The sequence below is a fragment of the Copidosoma floridanum genome, unplaced genomic scaffold (genome assembly GCF_036245765.1).
Source record: "Copidosoma floridanum isolate Cflo_tuat_1 unplaced genomic scaffold, Cflo_Japanese_pri ptg000029l, whole genome shotgun sequence".
Classification (NCBI taxonomy): domain Eukaryota; kingdom Metazoa; phylum Arthropoda; class Insecta; order Hymenoptera; family Encyrtidae; genus Copidosoma; species Copidosoma floridanum.
In genome coordinates this window covers 8,326,602-8,339,800 of record NW_028321906.1, presented here as the reverse complement: position 1 = coordinate 8,339,800, position 13,199 = coordinate 8,326,602, and the positions used below count along the sequence as shown (strand labels likewise).

At 34.9% G+C, this 13,199-nt stretch overlaps 4 protein-coding genes across 6 annotated transcripts; 2 read left to right on the top strand and 2 right to left on the bottom strand.

Moving 5' to 3' along the window:
- Positions 1–43: 43 nt before the first annotated feature.
- Positions 44–451, bottom strand: LOC106637175 (histone H2A-like). The gene has a single exon (XM_014349870.2). The coding sequence runs from the start codon at positions 449–451 to the stop codon at positions 44–46; it is 408 nt and encodes a 135-aa protein (XP_014205356.2).
- A 269-nt stretch (positions 452–720) lies between these two features.
- LOC106637072 (putative histone H2B 3) lies at positions 721–1,745 on the top strand. Its single transcript, XM_014349703.2, has 2 exons — positions 721–833; positions 908–1,745. Exon 2 carries the CDS (start codon positions 1,209–1,211, stop codon positions 1,743–1,745), a length of 537 nt encoding a protein of 178 aa, XP_014205189.2. The 5' UTR covers positions 721–833; positions 908–1,208.
- Positions 1,746–2,050: 305 nt separating this feature from the next.
- Positions 2,051–8,272, bottom strand: Nup154 (nuclear pore complex protein Nup154). The gene is made up of 22 exons (XM_014349753.2): positions 7,967–8,272; positions 7,481–7,771; positions 7,266–7,362; positions 7,032–7,192; positions 6,292–6,954; positions 5,964–6,217; positions 5,708–5,881; positions 5,507–5,603; positions 5,082–5,433; positions 4,728–5,015; positions 4,544–4,640; positions 4,384–4,461; positions 4,071–4,267; positions 3,914–4,010; positions 3,603–3,838; positions 3,380–3,527; positions 3,196–3,294; positions 3,005–3,125; positions 2,825–2,932; positions 2,640–2,760; positions 2,444–2,566; positions 2,051–2,371 (listed from the first exon to the last, which is right to left on the bottom strand). Exons 2-22 carry the CDS (start codon positions 7,752–7,754, stop codon positions 2,245–2,247), a joined length of 3,912 nt encoding a protein of 1,303 aa, XP_014205239.2. The 5' UTR covers positions 7,755–7,771; positions 7,967–8,272; the 3' UTR covers positions 2,051–2,244.
- A 164-nt stretch (positions 8,273–8,436) lies between these two features.
- On the top strand, positions 8,437–12,666 carry LOC106637085 (protein lifeguard 4). 3 transcript variants are annotated; one of them, XM_089595913.1, is made up of 6 exons: positions 8,437–8,559; positions 11,383–11,526; positions 11,608–11,716; positions 11,819–11,924; positions 12,000–12,151; positions 12,301–12,666. In XM_089595913.1, the coding sequence occupies exons 2-6, from the start codon at positions 11,394–11,396 to the stop codon at positions 12,548–12,550; spliced, it is 750 nt and encodes a 249-aa protein (XP_089452039.1). In that variant the 5' UTR covers positions 8,437–8,559; positions 11,383–11,393; the 3' UTR covers positions 12,551–12,666. The 3 variants fall into 3 exon arrangements, with proteins under 3 accessions (XP_089452039.1, XP_014205210.1, XP_089452038.1); XM_014349724.2 differs by lacking the exon at positions 8,437–8,559 and adding an exon at positions 10,933–11,133 and having other exon boundaries at positions 11,369–11,526; XM_089595912.1 differs by lacking the exon at positions 8,437–8,559 and adding an exon at positions 10,933–11,164.
- Positions 12,667–13,199: the final 533 nt, after the last annotated feature.

Here is a 13,199-nt window from a genome sequence, read left to right as displayed (position 1 = left end):
ATGGTGGCCCTGAAAAGGGCCGATTGTTAAGGGGTTATTTGCATTAATTTTCTTGGCTCTGGGTTTGGCTTTTCTTGGAGGCTTTTGGGAGAAGTACGGCTTGGATGTTAGGGAGGACGCCTCCTTGAGATATGGTGACGTTTTTGAGCAACTCGTCCAACTCGGCATCGTTCTTGATGGCCAGCAAGAGGTGCCTCGGGATGATCCTGGTTTTTTTGTTGTCACGAGCAGCATTGCCACTCAACTCCAATATTTCAGCGACCAGGTACTCGAGGACGGAAGCCAAGTACACGGAAGCGCCGACTCCGATGTGCTTGGCGTAATCGCCCAGGCGTAGGTAGCGACGGACGCGCATGGCTGGGAACGTAATCCCACACTTTTGTGCCATTGATTTGTTCTTTTTCTTCTCGACCGCCCGGACTTCAGCCTGAACACTACGAGATGACACCATCGTGATTAATGTTACTGTAACGGAATGTAAGTGACAAATGAAGACGATTTATGTGGCTCATTTTTTTTTACGTTTTTCCGGGAGCTACTCCGAAACCAATAGAGACGCGTAACGCTTTTACCCCCTCTGCTGATATTCTACATGTTTGAACCTGCATTCCTTGCGCGCGAAATGATGACAGTTGATGCTCGAAATATTGAATTTTATCTGTACGTTTGAAACAATTATTACTTGGTTGGTTTAATTAATTTTTATTTATATTTCAAATATTCCAAATTCTGTGCTTCACGCATGTATGTTTATGTACATCATGAAGGAGTTTGTAAAATCATTGCTCAGTAAATCAAGATAAAAATCTTCTATCGTAGGGTCAACGTGCACGGTAAGTAATTATTGATGTAACATGTGACTGGATTTTTCCCTTCGTTTTGATCGTCTTATTGTTTTTCTTTTTAGTTTCATTTACAGAAGTAGGTTGAAACGCCCATGTAAACAACCCAGTGGACAGTACCTAGGTACCCTTCCCCGACGGTTTCGCTCTCTTCGACGAGTTTTTCAGTTTGTTACCTCGTGGTCAAACGTTACCAGCTAGTTTGCCAATGAGCGAGTGCTACTCATCCCCTCGACAGGAGGTTCGGTCCCCAGAAAACCTCCTCGAATAGCGTTTCTGACGAACCCGCGTTCGCTAATGTTTATTGTTTACGCGCCTTCGATTCGGCACGTGTACAAATCGCGCGTATAAATTGTACAAAGTGCAATGGCCAGGACCAAAAGATCAGCCCGCGGTCAGAATAAACAACAGCAGGTAATTGTCCACCCTCGCCAAGAGCCGTCGTCGTCGGCGAATCAACAAAGATCACCTCCGAAGCACCAGCAGGCTGGCGCTGTCGAATCTCTACCGAAACCTGTCCAGGGTGAGTCGAAGAAAAAAAAACGCGCCCGCCGCTACAAGAAGACCAAAGGGGTCGAAACGAGTTACGTCGTTCCCATCTATCGGGTGTTGCGACAGATCTACAACGATCAGACCATCAGCAAACGAGCCATGGTTGTCGTCAACACTTTCATGAACGACATCTTCGAACGTATCGCTCGGGAGGCTGCGATTCTCGTCAAGTACAACAAACACAAGACGATGACGCCTCTGGACATTGAAAGCGCGACCAAACTCGTACTTGGTGGTGGCGAACTGACAAAGCACGCGGTGCACGTCGGCTCCTCAGCAGTCGTTAGATTTTTCAACAAAACATTTGGCATCAACGAATCTCAAAGTGACAATCAAGCGTCCGAGTCTTGAAATTTCTTGTGCTAGTGCCTGTTAGATTGTTATTACATGTCTATAGTTGATTGTAATAGTTTTGAAGTTATAAAAAAAACGGACCTCTTTAAGGACCATCGGTTCACCTGTGCTCATGTATACGTATGAAAGATTTAATTAATGTTTTTAACTGCTAAGATGTCAAACGTTAATTTTTTTCACATAAAACGTTTGTTTTTTTATTGAGAGTGTTTTAGGTAATAGGCCAGGTCTATATTAATTTAATAAATTTTTTATTTGAGTATTAACATTTTTTTTTATTAAAACAATAAACTGTTGTAATACAAATATAGAGTATAAGCATTTAAGGTAAAAAAATCTTACATTTATTGTAACTTTAATCTTACTTCATTATTTTATTACTGATTTGTTGCCTTTACATCAAGTTTTTACAAAATTGTTAGTTCCAATGAAGTTTTATACAACAGGCTCATTACACTTGAACTTACATCCATAATTATACGAAATTTTTAGTATCTTACAGACGATTAAGGACACTCTGGATCGATCTTAGTTTGGCAGTTAATTCATTCCCAATTGGTCTACTAAACAATATCGTTAAGCATTTTGATATAACATCTTGACACCGTGTGATGACTTTTCTCCTTAAAATTGACAGTTTGTTAATATTTACAGTATTTCAACTTAAATTCAATTTTGTAACATTCAAGGCTTACCTGACAAAAGCATTAGTAATATTGGAATTTGTGATGAAATAATTTACTAGATTAACTGTTGATTCAATCAAATGGAATTCATTTCCTTCGTTAAGCCATACCCGATTATTGCCTCCAATCATTCTAAAATTAAAAATTTAGTTTAATGTAACCAAAACTTATTACTAAACATTTTGAACACTTAAAATTGACGTACTTGTCATAATGATCAATAAGTTCCTCTATCGATACGCCCAATTGAAGAAAACATGTTATAATATGATCATTAGATAGTTTAAGCTTGCAAGCTTTAATTTCCAATTCTTTTGAGAGGAAATCTGAAAAGAAATTTATCACGGTTGTAAATAATTTATATGCTTACTTTAGTTAGCATCTACTTACCAATGGGGAAACAATGGGGTGTACCACAATATTCTTGACCAAGTAGTCTTACTTTGCTTGTAAGAATAGTCATTTTATCTTCAGGTGTTCCCAAGGCATTTTTTAGTTCTAATGCAAAAATAATTCAATCAAGAAATTTTCTCAAGTTCACTAATGAATAGAGTAACAATTTTCACTAACCTAAATCAATGATGTTCCTCCAGATTCCTTGGATCAACATTACATCTTGATGACCAGAACAGTGGATAATAGCCAACTTACACTCCCATAACTTAAGAGGCTCTGCATACTCCTCATAAAGCTAATTATATATAAGATAAATTATAATCAAGTTTTTGCATTTTACATTACAGTGTCTAATTTTCAAATACCTGAGTTATGTCCAGAAGAGCCGAATTTAATCTTACTTTAACATCTTGAACTACTAAAGGATCGAAAAGTGCTTGTTGATTGCAAATGGTATCAAGAATCTAAAAAAAAAAATTATATATTTTTACTACTGACACGCGCACACATGCCCGCATGATTTATAGAAAATTGTGAAACTGTATTTACTTGCTGTTGAATTCGGGCAATTTCAACTTTGTCTTCAAGTTCTCTTAAAAATACTCCAAGATGTGGTGCATAGCCGGCTTCATCGCTTCTCATACAAACCACAGCTCGCGCGAGATACTCTACTCGTTGTGGCAATGTAATTTCAGTTCTTAAAAATAAAAAAATAGATATAGAAGAAAAATCACATTGCTAGTACATCAAATTAATGAAATGAATGACGTACCCAGTTTTTGTTGCTAGAGTGTAAAGAATTTTAGCTGCAGCAGCGTGATTTTTATTTTTTTCATAATACTGCCACAACAGTTCTGGTGCGTTCACGCGAATTAAATAATTTTCTAATGACGGTGTCGCTGCGGCGATTAACTGACCATCGAGTCCTTTATCAATCATCCAACTATATGTTGCAATATGAAGAATTTCACAGGAGGAGTTCAATGCTTCTTGAATCATTTTATTCATCTGTAACAAATGATCGATACATGGATAAACTCTACAAATATAAGCTTCTTAAGCGAAAAAAAAAGTTTTGATTACAGTTTCCTTTGCTGAAGTAACAACGGCCATTGAATTGGATATACCTTGATTATAAAGATAATCAAGCATGGCAGTAAATTCTTTATAGATTTCTAGTCTATAACAAAAATCATTCTTATAATAAATTGGTTTTCAGATCAACGTTTAATAACTTTACCTTTTCAAGTAGGCTTGATGTCCTTCTTGATCATCAATGGGTTCGTTATTTTTGTAAAAGTGTACGGCACCATTATTGGGATCGATTTTTTCTGCACAGCTAAGACACAACTGTAAAACTCCGTGATAAAAGTGACAGGCAACAAACTGTTGACAGACTGCGCCAATATTTAATCTAGGGCCTACTTCTTTGCACAACTGTGAAAAATTAAAAATATAAATAAAAGTATAAAAATTAAAAATATAAATAAAAGTACAAAAATTAAAAATATAATTAGCTGTTAAATTGAATGATATAGAATTGTCGAACGAACCCTCAACGCCGATTGGAGATACGAATCTTTTTCTTCCAAATTCGTGCAGTTTTTTGCTTTTATTATTATTTCATTTGCCTGTTAAAGTTTGTAAATAATTAAGTACATTGCTTTTTTTTTTTTAGATGGAGAGCATTGATAATAGCAAATATATATTTACTTTTGAACAAACCGCATCTTCGCTGCGATAAAGATTTGGACATATTTCGCGTAATTTTGCACTTACAGTATCAATGGACGCATTATCCCCTAGATAACTAAAATGTGTAAACAAGAATAATTTTCATAACTATAAGGCAGAGATAAAATGATTTTTCAGCCAAGAAACAAAATAAACTATTCACCTTTCAATCAGATTAAAAATAAGTAATGAACAATACTCGTGTCCGTGCAAAATTAAATCACGAAACGTTGCAATGCAAAATTGATTGATCTGGTCTTTTGACAGACAGCTAACAATGTTGTGCAATTGATTTTCGCAAAGAATTTTCCACAAGCCTAGAATCTCACATGCGTGAGTAATGAAAATTTTCAGGGCATCCAAAGAGTTTCTCTCTTCCACAATTGGCTCTTGAATGTTACTGTTTATTGTACTGTCAAATCCATCAGTAATACTTCTCATTGTACCGTGTCTAAAAGAAAAGTTTTATTAGTAATTTGTTAGCTGCTCAGTTATACCATATTGTGGAGAAACTCACAGTTTGGTTATATGAGTGTTTTTATTAAGGAAAGCGCGCAGTGCTTGGAGGTGTCCTAATATCCAACCAATCTGGCTAGCGTTAACAGTACTCATTAAGTGCGACTTGCCGTCGACTTGTTCCTGCTTTATGCAACGCAAACTCCAAACAGGCCTAAGTATGCGTCCGATGTAGAGGTAGAGGCCACCATGCTTGGATGAAAACTGCTGCAAGTCGGCACTTGGTCCACTTTGCTGAGGGAAAGTTTGTTGTTGCTGTTGTGGTTGTTGTTGAGGCGTGCGTTGAAACAGTTGAGTACGGTTGTCGAAGCACGAAACTCGCGGCGTCGAAGTTGCACGCATATCACTTGCCACTGGGGTTTGATTAATTGTTTACCGATTTATTGTGCTGATAAAGTACATAAGTTATTGAGAAAAATCTAATACCTGCAGTAATGTTGAAAAATGGATTATGAGGATCAGTAGGTTGAACTATCCTTTGACCACCGTACAAAAAGAAAGCTCTGGTAGCCCATTCAGCCAGCTAAATAATTTTTTTTTTTAATTTACAGAAGTTGAACATTTAACTTTTCAATATTTAGTAATTTTTTAATTACTGAATGAAAAAATTTAAATATAATTATAAACCTGAGCATTCTGTGAGCTTTCCAATGTCGCAAGAATAAGACATGTCGCACAAGCTTGCTCTGGTGACTGTGTCTGAAAGTAAGCTCGAACAGCGTCTGTGTCAGGACCACGCTGTTCTAAAAGGAGCTGCCTCAGAATGTCGACAGGCCGCATTTGAATAAGTACAATTGCACCCTAAAAAGAAAAAAAAAATTTTTTTATTGAATAATGAATAGATTTGGCTTTAAAAAAATTAAATAAATAAAAAACATCACACCTGGGCTGTAAGGAGTATAAATTTACGGGGTGGTTCCATGTGTTGGCGCACTAAGAGTGGAGGGTCACCAAGACCACCACATTGTTTTTCAATTTGAATCGCCGATTCTCCAGGAATCTCAGCCAGTGACCACACTGGACTGTCGAGAGGTAAAATACTTTGAGTTTCGGCGAGATATGTGGAGAACGGATAAGCATCGTTACTCAAGCACCATGCACTTTCAGCTTCACCACCACTAATCAATATTAACGTGCCTAAAAAATAAAATATTTCAGCTTTTACGTTTTTTCCCTATGTTCTTTAGCAACACCGTCTTGTGGTTTTGTACCTTTTTTATAGTGAGCCATTTGTACTTTTCTCGGACGCATGACTGGGGCATTGGCTGAATAACCAGGTGGTAATCTGACGTGAATGAGTTGAAGACACTGGGGTCTCGCTGATGGATTCGACATAGACGTGCAGCTAAAATAAAATCTCGTACCCGTCGCGGCGACCGCCACCAAATTCAGATGCAAGGATTCAGACTCATTAATCGATGAGATACTGACCAAAGGACGAAAGTTGTTGCTGTCCAAAGTTTGAACGACATGAGTGACGTTTGACACAAGCGTTGCTTGCGATAACGACGTAACTTTGGATGCGCCACCACCGTCTATGTCCCAGACGGTTATTGTGCCCTTGTCACCCAGTGTATAGAGAATATTCCGAGAGTCATCAACGGAGATTTGAGTAATTGATTCCTCTTCGCTTAGAGCAACCGACACGAATGCTGGTATTAAAAACGAGAATGTTCCCTCTGAATGATTGATTTTTTTACAACGCTTGCCAAACCAACTGCTTTCCGCTTGATAGTAAATTTCGTACAGAGAACCGTTTCTCCCTCCAAGAAAAATACGTCCACTGTTCGAGTTTGCGATTGTTGTTATTGCAACTCCATCAGTTGTGACGGTGAAAATGGGCTCTGGTACGAGTTGCATTTCTCCTTGAACACCTGACAATAAACTCAGCTTAATTAGTAATGAAATCTCAAACTGTACAAGACAATTAAATTGAACCATAAAGTACAACCATCATTGTCATTTAAAGTGACACCAAGCACTGTAATTTCAACTGTGGTTGTTAAGATAAGCAGGTACTTGACGTAATTTTGAAAAATACCAGCTTTTGGCTTTACAAGGCCAACACTTATTATAGTTTCATTTAAACCATCAAAGTACGCTACATCAGACCTGAAAAGAAACAATTAACACAATATTACATTGTACAACTACGTTTTTTTTTTAAATTAACAAACAATCATACTCATTTTCGTAGGACCAAACATAGATATCACTGTCAATAGTGAGCCATGCCTTGGAAATATCTGTAAATAAGCCCATCATACAATGACATTGCATATCTGAATTACGTTATTAAGAAATAGATGTTTGATTGATTTCTTTATAATTGTTGAAGTATTTAGCAACTGATTTTCAAAGAAAATGTAATCATTGACTACAAGTGCATCAAAAGGATACGGCTAAAGTGCTCCATCACTTCAGAAGGTAGTGGTATCTTGCTGTGCATCTTCATTTGATTAATGTTAGTTAAGCCCATGGAGACCCCGTTCAAATTTGGATAATCATAAATATCAAGTCCACTGACTGTTGAACCCCCTTGGACATTGTAATGCATCAAGTTGATAAGAGTTGGAAAGTTGCTGTCAGCAACAATATGCTTATCAACCATTTTCCCTGCCATTTCCAATGCATCCAGATGAATCTTCATTGGCTCCATTTCAGTTAAAGTCATTACACTTTCACTGATAGCTAAATTTTACATTTGTATGAAAATTAAAAAAAAATGATACGAACGGTGTAAGTAAAATGCTTTTTATTATAAAAATAATAACAATTTAAAATTGTAAATAAAAATATTAGATACTTGAATTTTTTTCGTACAATTCCTACAAGTGTTTAAGGTTAGATAGTTAAAAAATTTGAAAAAATAACTTATTAACTCACATAACCTTGATTTCCGCAAACGTGTTTTCTTAGAGTAAACAAAAAAAACTTTGAAACAAATAACGTATATATACGAAGGGTTAGGTCAATTACACTTTATCACATTGCAATTTGTTGAAAAAGGACTACTAAAAGTACAATACACATACTTATCAAGTGTTGGAATTAGTTAAAAAAAAGAAAAGGTATAAAAAAATAGAAAATGAGTTGTTTATTTCACGCAAGGTTCACTTATTAAAATAAACAAGTTTCACGCCGGCTGACAGTAACCGACATTTTTTTTCAACACAGGACAACTGCAGCGGGAAAAGGCGACGACGCGCGGCAGTCGCTAATTTTGGAGTTTAAAATTTTTCTTACTGCTTCTTGCATGTGTGTACGTTACCACTCGTGAATAATGTATAATTTAGGCTTTTAAATGATCATAGATACAATTTTTTTTGTTTTTTTTTAAGGTGATATATTTTTTTCAACATTTTGTAATGAGTTTTCGGAGCATCGTAATAATTTCTTCAATTAAAAATCATAACTAGGCATATTTGGAAATCAATGGCCAACTTTTATTCAAGTTACTAACAGGGGATGTACACAGGGTAAGTTGAAATAAAATGAAGTATGAAAATCTCTTTACTACGAGTGTCTGTAAAAAAAACATAATTTGGACATAACAGGTAATTATAAACTTTATCGCGTCGAATGTCGATGAGTAAGTCATGTAATTATTTCATGCAATGTGACAAATCGACGTGTGTGATTGTAGTATAAGTGTAAATGCTTGTATTGACGACTTACGATATATGACAATATGACGTGTATCCAAAAGTTCAGACCTTTAAGTTTATCTACAATTTCACGCTATTTGTTAACTGTGAGGTTGTCTTATGACGTCTTGTAATGATTTCATAAACTTTGAGCCCTTTGAGGTCTTTTTAGACCGATAGAAAATCCCCTGAAATAAAAAGTTGATGCTCGAAGGGTCGTTTTTGATATTATACGTAATTCAATGCGTAGATTACGATAAAAACACTTAGAACATTGAAAACTCTCTTGGGAGCCGTAAAAACAGCGTTTAAAACTTATTTTGCTAATATCTCGTAAACGGTTGAAGATCGAACGAAAATAAAAATACCAGCGGGTAGAGCGGAAAATTTCCTACCGATTTGGTATTTTACTTTTGTTCGGTCTCGCTGAAAATTTCGAGGTAAAAATTATTGAAGGTATTTTTTCCTCAATGCTATAGGAGAAAGTGAGACAGGAGATACACTGTATGTCGAAGCCGATCAGCCGGAGAGTCGTGGAGAAGGGGGAGAGGATCAGAGCTATATAGCTATACCTATATATGTATGCTTGAGGCGTTTTTAGATCGACTGACGGCCGAAATTTGATTTTTGGCTTTTCAGTCAGAAAATTTCCTTACGATTGCATTGATAACGGAAAAAAAATTGTTCCCCCCAAATTTTTTTTTTTACGTTTTCAACAATTCTGTATCAAAGGAACATAATCAATTTTTTTTTTTTTTTTTTTTTTTTTTTTTTTTTTTTTTAATTATATTTGCTTATCGCTATGAATTAATTATTTAAAAAATTACCCTGAAATTGTTGCGTGCACGTGTACTATAGCTTACAAAACTGTAATAAAAGAAATAGTATGTAAAACTGTTTTATTTATTAACAAATTAATTTGTAACAAAAATATATGTAACATAAATACACTATATCAATTGGACTTTATTTTATTCAAACGTTACCGTCTAACGAGATTAAAAGTATATATAACGACTCCGACTATATTCATCAGCGTATATATCTATATACATGCGAGGAGCAGCCGACGATCGTTGAAGCACACAACTCTACACTTATTCCCGCGCTCTCTGTCTCACTTTCTCCTATAGCATTGAGGAAAAAATACCTTCAATAATTTTTACCTCGAAATTTTCAGCGAGACCGAACAAAAGTAAAATACCAAATCTGTAGGAAATTTTCCGCTCTACACGCTGGTATTTTTATTTTGAGACAGAGAGCGCGGGAATAAGTGTAGTTGTGTGCTCCAACGATCGTCGGCTGCTCCTCGCATGTATATAGATATATACGCTGATGAATATAGTCGGAGTCGTTATATATACTTTTAATCTCGTTAGACGGTAACGTTTGAATAAAATAAAGTCCAATTGATATAGTGTATTTATGTTACATATATTTTTGTTACAAATTAATTTGTTAATAAATAAAACAGTTTTACATACTATTTCTTTTATTACAGTTTTGTAAGCTATAGTACACGTGCACGCAACAATTTCAGGGTAATTTTTTAAATAATTAATTCATAGCGATAAGCAAATATAATTAAAAAAAAAAAAAAAAAAAAAAAAAAAAAAAAAAAAAATTGATTATGTTCCTTTGATACAGAATTGTTGAAAACGTAAAAAAAAAAATTTGGGGGGAACAATTTTTTTTCCGTTATCAATGCAATCGTAAGGAAATTTTCTGACTGAAAAGCCAAAAATCAAATTTCGGCCGTCAGTCGATCTAAAAACGCCTCAAGCATACATATATAGGTATAGCTATATAGCTCTGATCCTCTCCCCCTTCTCCACGACTCTCCGGCTGATCGGCTTCGACATACAGTGTATCTCCTGTCTCACTTTCTCCTATAGCATTGAGGAAAAAATACCTTCAATAATTTTTACCTCGAAATTTTCAGCGAGACCGAACAAAAGTAAAATACCAAATCGGTAGGAAATTTTCCGCTCTACCCGCTGGTATTTTTATTTTCGTTCGATCTTCAACCGTTTACGAGATATTAGCAAAATAAGTTTTAAACGCTGTTTTTACGGCTCCCAAGAGAGTTTTCAATGTTCTAAGTGTTTTTATCGTAATCTACGCATTGAATTACGTATAATATCAAAAACGACCCTTCGAGCATCAACTTTTTATTTCAGGGGATTTTCTATCGGTCTATTTTGCTACCTTTGAAAATTGTTGGAGTCCGGACGTCACAGAACGATATCACAGACCACAATACAGAAGAAAGCAAAGTTGCAGAATAGGCTTGTCTGCGGACATATTTGGCTTTTATCGGTGTCGTGTCCATGCCACAGCTGTTATCATCACAATAGTCGTGACAGTTTGCATGAGACCAGTGTGTAGATACTAGTGTTGCTAAACGTATCCCTGGAATAATTGTGTTTATCCACAGGTTAGACGTACCCCATACTTTTTCAGTCTTTTTTCATTACGCCTATTGAGTTTATATTATTTATCATGTCTTCTATGTGCATAGTTGTTTGGGTTTATTATTGATTTCTGTGTTTGCGAAATTGCTGTGCTTTTGAGACGCAGTTCTGATTATATTAATGTAGTTCTTGTGACGTCAGGAAATATACTTATCTATTTGCGTTAATTTTTTTGTTGCAGAATTTGACAAAATGTTGACTGAACCGCTGTTGATTTTGTCCGAGAGCGACATTGAAGGCGGAGGCAAGGAGTCCAGGTCCAGCATACAAAATGATTTTGCCTACCACAATAACGTGCACAATGCGTCTATTAAAATTCGCATGGGTGAGAATACAATGGATTTTTCTTTCAAAGCAATGCGTTGTGCATTTACATGTTCTGTAGAATGTTTTTTTTTACTTGTAGCCTTTATCCGTAAGGTTTATGGACTTTTGAGTATGCAGTTGCTCATGACTGTGATTATTGCTGGGGTCTTCTGTTTCGTCAATCCTATAAAAGCTTATGTGCAAGAAAAGTAATGCATATACTTGTAGTATACACCAGTATTTATATTTAAAAGTTTAGTTTCTAAAAATTTTGTACTTGTTCTTATACATTTATTGTTTTGTCATCACAGCCCATGGCCTATCATGATCTCATTCTTTGCTACATTTGCCATCCTTATCGTTCTGCATTTCAAGAGCAGAGAACATCCAACGAATTTGATTCTTTTAGCACTATTTGTAAGTATATTTGTCGATTAAAAATTTGTTATTAATAAGATGTAAATTTTAATGCAACAAATGTTTGCGTTTCAGACGATTGTACAGGCTTGTACAATTGGCATAGTTGTGAGCCTGTATGATGTAGTTCTGGTTGTTGAAGCTCTTTTTATCACCTTGACTGTTGTTATTGCCTTAACAGGATTTACTTTCCAAACAAAACGTGACTTCTCTGCAATGGCCGCTGGGTATGGAAAAAAGCTTATTTGGCATAAATTAGATTATTTAACTTTGAATTAATACTCTTACATAATATTACTATTCATAGTTTCATAAACATAAAAGTTTGTCCATTACTTATTGTAAACTTGACAATTTTCTTTATTAATTGTTCTAGATTATTCTCTTGCCTCTGTGTGCTTCTGATAGGCAGTTTACTCCAAATTTTCATCCAAAGTAACGCAATGGAGCTTCTTCTCTGTGTTGGAGGTGCACTTTTATTCTCTTTTTTCATAATCTTTGATACTCAGCTCTTGATGAAAACTCTATCTCCTGAAGAATACATACTTGCTACAATTAACATTTATTTGGATATTATAAATCTTTTCTTATATATCTTACGTATTCTTGCTGTAGCTCGGAAGTAATTGTTTTCTTTCCAACTAATTTTTCTTATGAAATAATTTCTATTTTTGTCAATGAAAGTTTGTAAAAAAAAAATAAATGTCTCAAAACTTAGTTTTTGAAAGCAAGTCGTTGAAAATTCCAGTATTACAATGTGTATTTAATGTTCCACAGTTGAATTATATTTCAAATTTGTTGTAAAAATAAATTTTTAAACAGAGTGAGTTATCAAAGTAAGTTTAACGTAAGTTTGTTAATATGTATAAAATATTGATGAGAGTACTAAGTAAGAAACAATGGTAGGTAACATTGAAAAGTATTATTGGGAAATAATGTAATTGTATATTGAGTATACGATTGAGAAACTTGTATTTCAAGTTTATATAAATGCATAATAACAAAGTTCATCACTGAACAACTGGTTTTCTTTAAAGATTTTTATGCACAATGTCAGAGGATCATGTGTTAATGGATATAAAAAAAGTAATGCTGTGATCATAAAATGTAATATTTGAATATTTATAGCAAGTTTCGTAATAAAGTTTGTTGAAATGATTGTCAATTATGACTGCAATTCTTTAACTCAGATCTTTTTGGAGTTTGAACTCCATTTTATTTTGTAAAATAAACGTATAAGTTTTGGAAGAAACAATCATTGGTCTTTTTAATATT

Bases quoted from the DNA above. Each gene is read 5' to 3' on its own strand.
- LOC106637072 (XM_014349703.2), top strand. From the start codon at position 1,209: ATGGCCAGGACCAAAAGATCAGCCCGCGGTCAGAATAAACAACAGCAG.
- LOC106637175 (XM_014349870.2), bottom strand. From the start codon at position 451: ATGGTGTCATCTCGTAGTGTTCAGGCTGAAGTCCGGGCGGTCGAGAAG.
- LOC106637085 (XM_089595913.1), top strand. From the start codon at position 11,394: ATGTTGACTGAACCGCTGTTGATTTTGTCCGAGAGCGACATTGAAGGC. The intron at 11,717-11,818 runs GTAATGCATATA...TTGTCATCACAG, and splicing joins AAAGCTTATGTGCAAGAAAA to CCCATGGCCTATCATGATCT. The intron at 11,925-11,999 runs GTAAGTATATTT...TTTGCGTTTCAG, and splicing joins TGATTCTTTTAGCACTATTT to ACGATTGTACAGGCTTGTAC.
- Nup154 (XM_014349753.2), bottom strand. From the start codon at position 7,754: ATGACTTTAACTGAAATGGAGCCAATGAAGATTCATCTGGATGCATTG. The intron at 4,641-4,727 runs GTGAATAGTTTA...TACACATTTTAG, and splicing joins ATTTTTAATCTGATTGAAAG to TTATCTAGGGGATAATGCGT. The intron at 3,839-3,913 runs GTAATCAAAACT...CATTTGTTACAG, and splicing joins TTACTTCAGCAAAGGAAACT to ATGAATAAAATGATTCAAGA.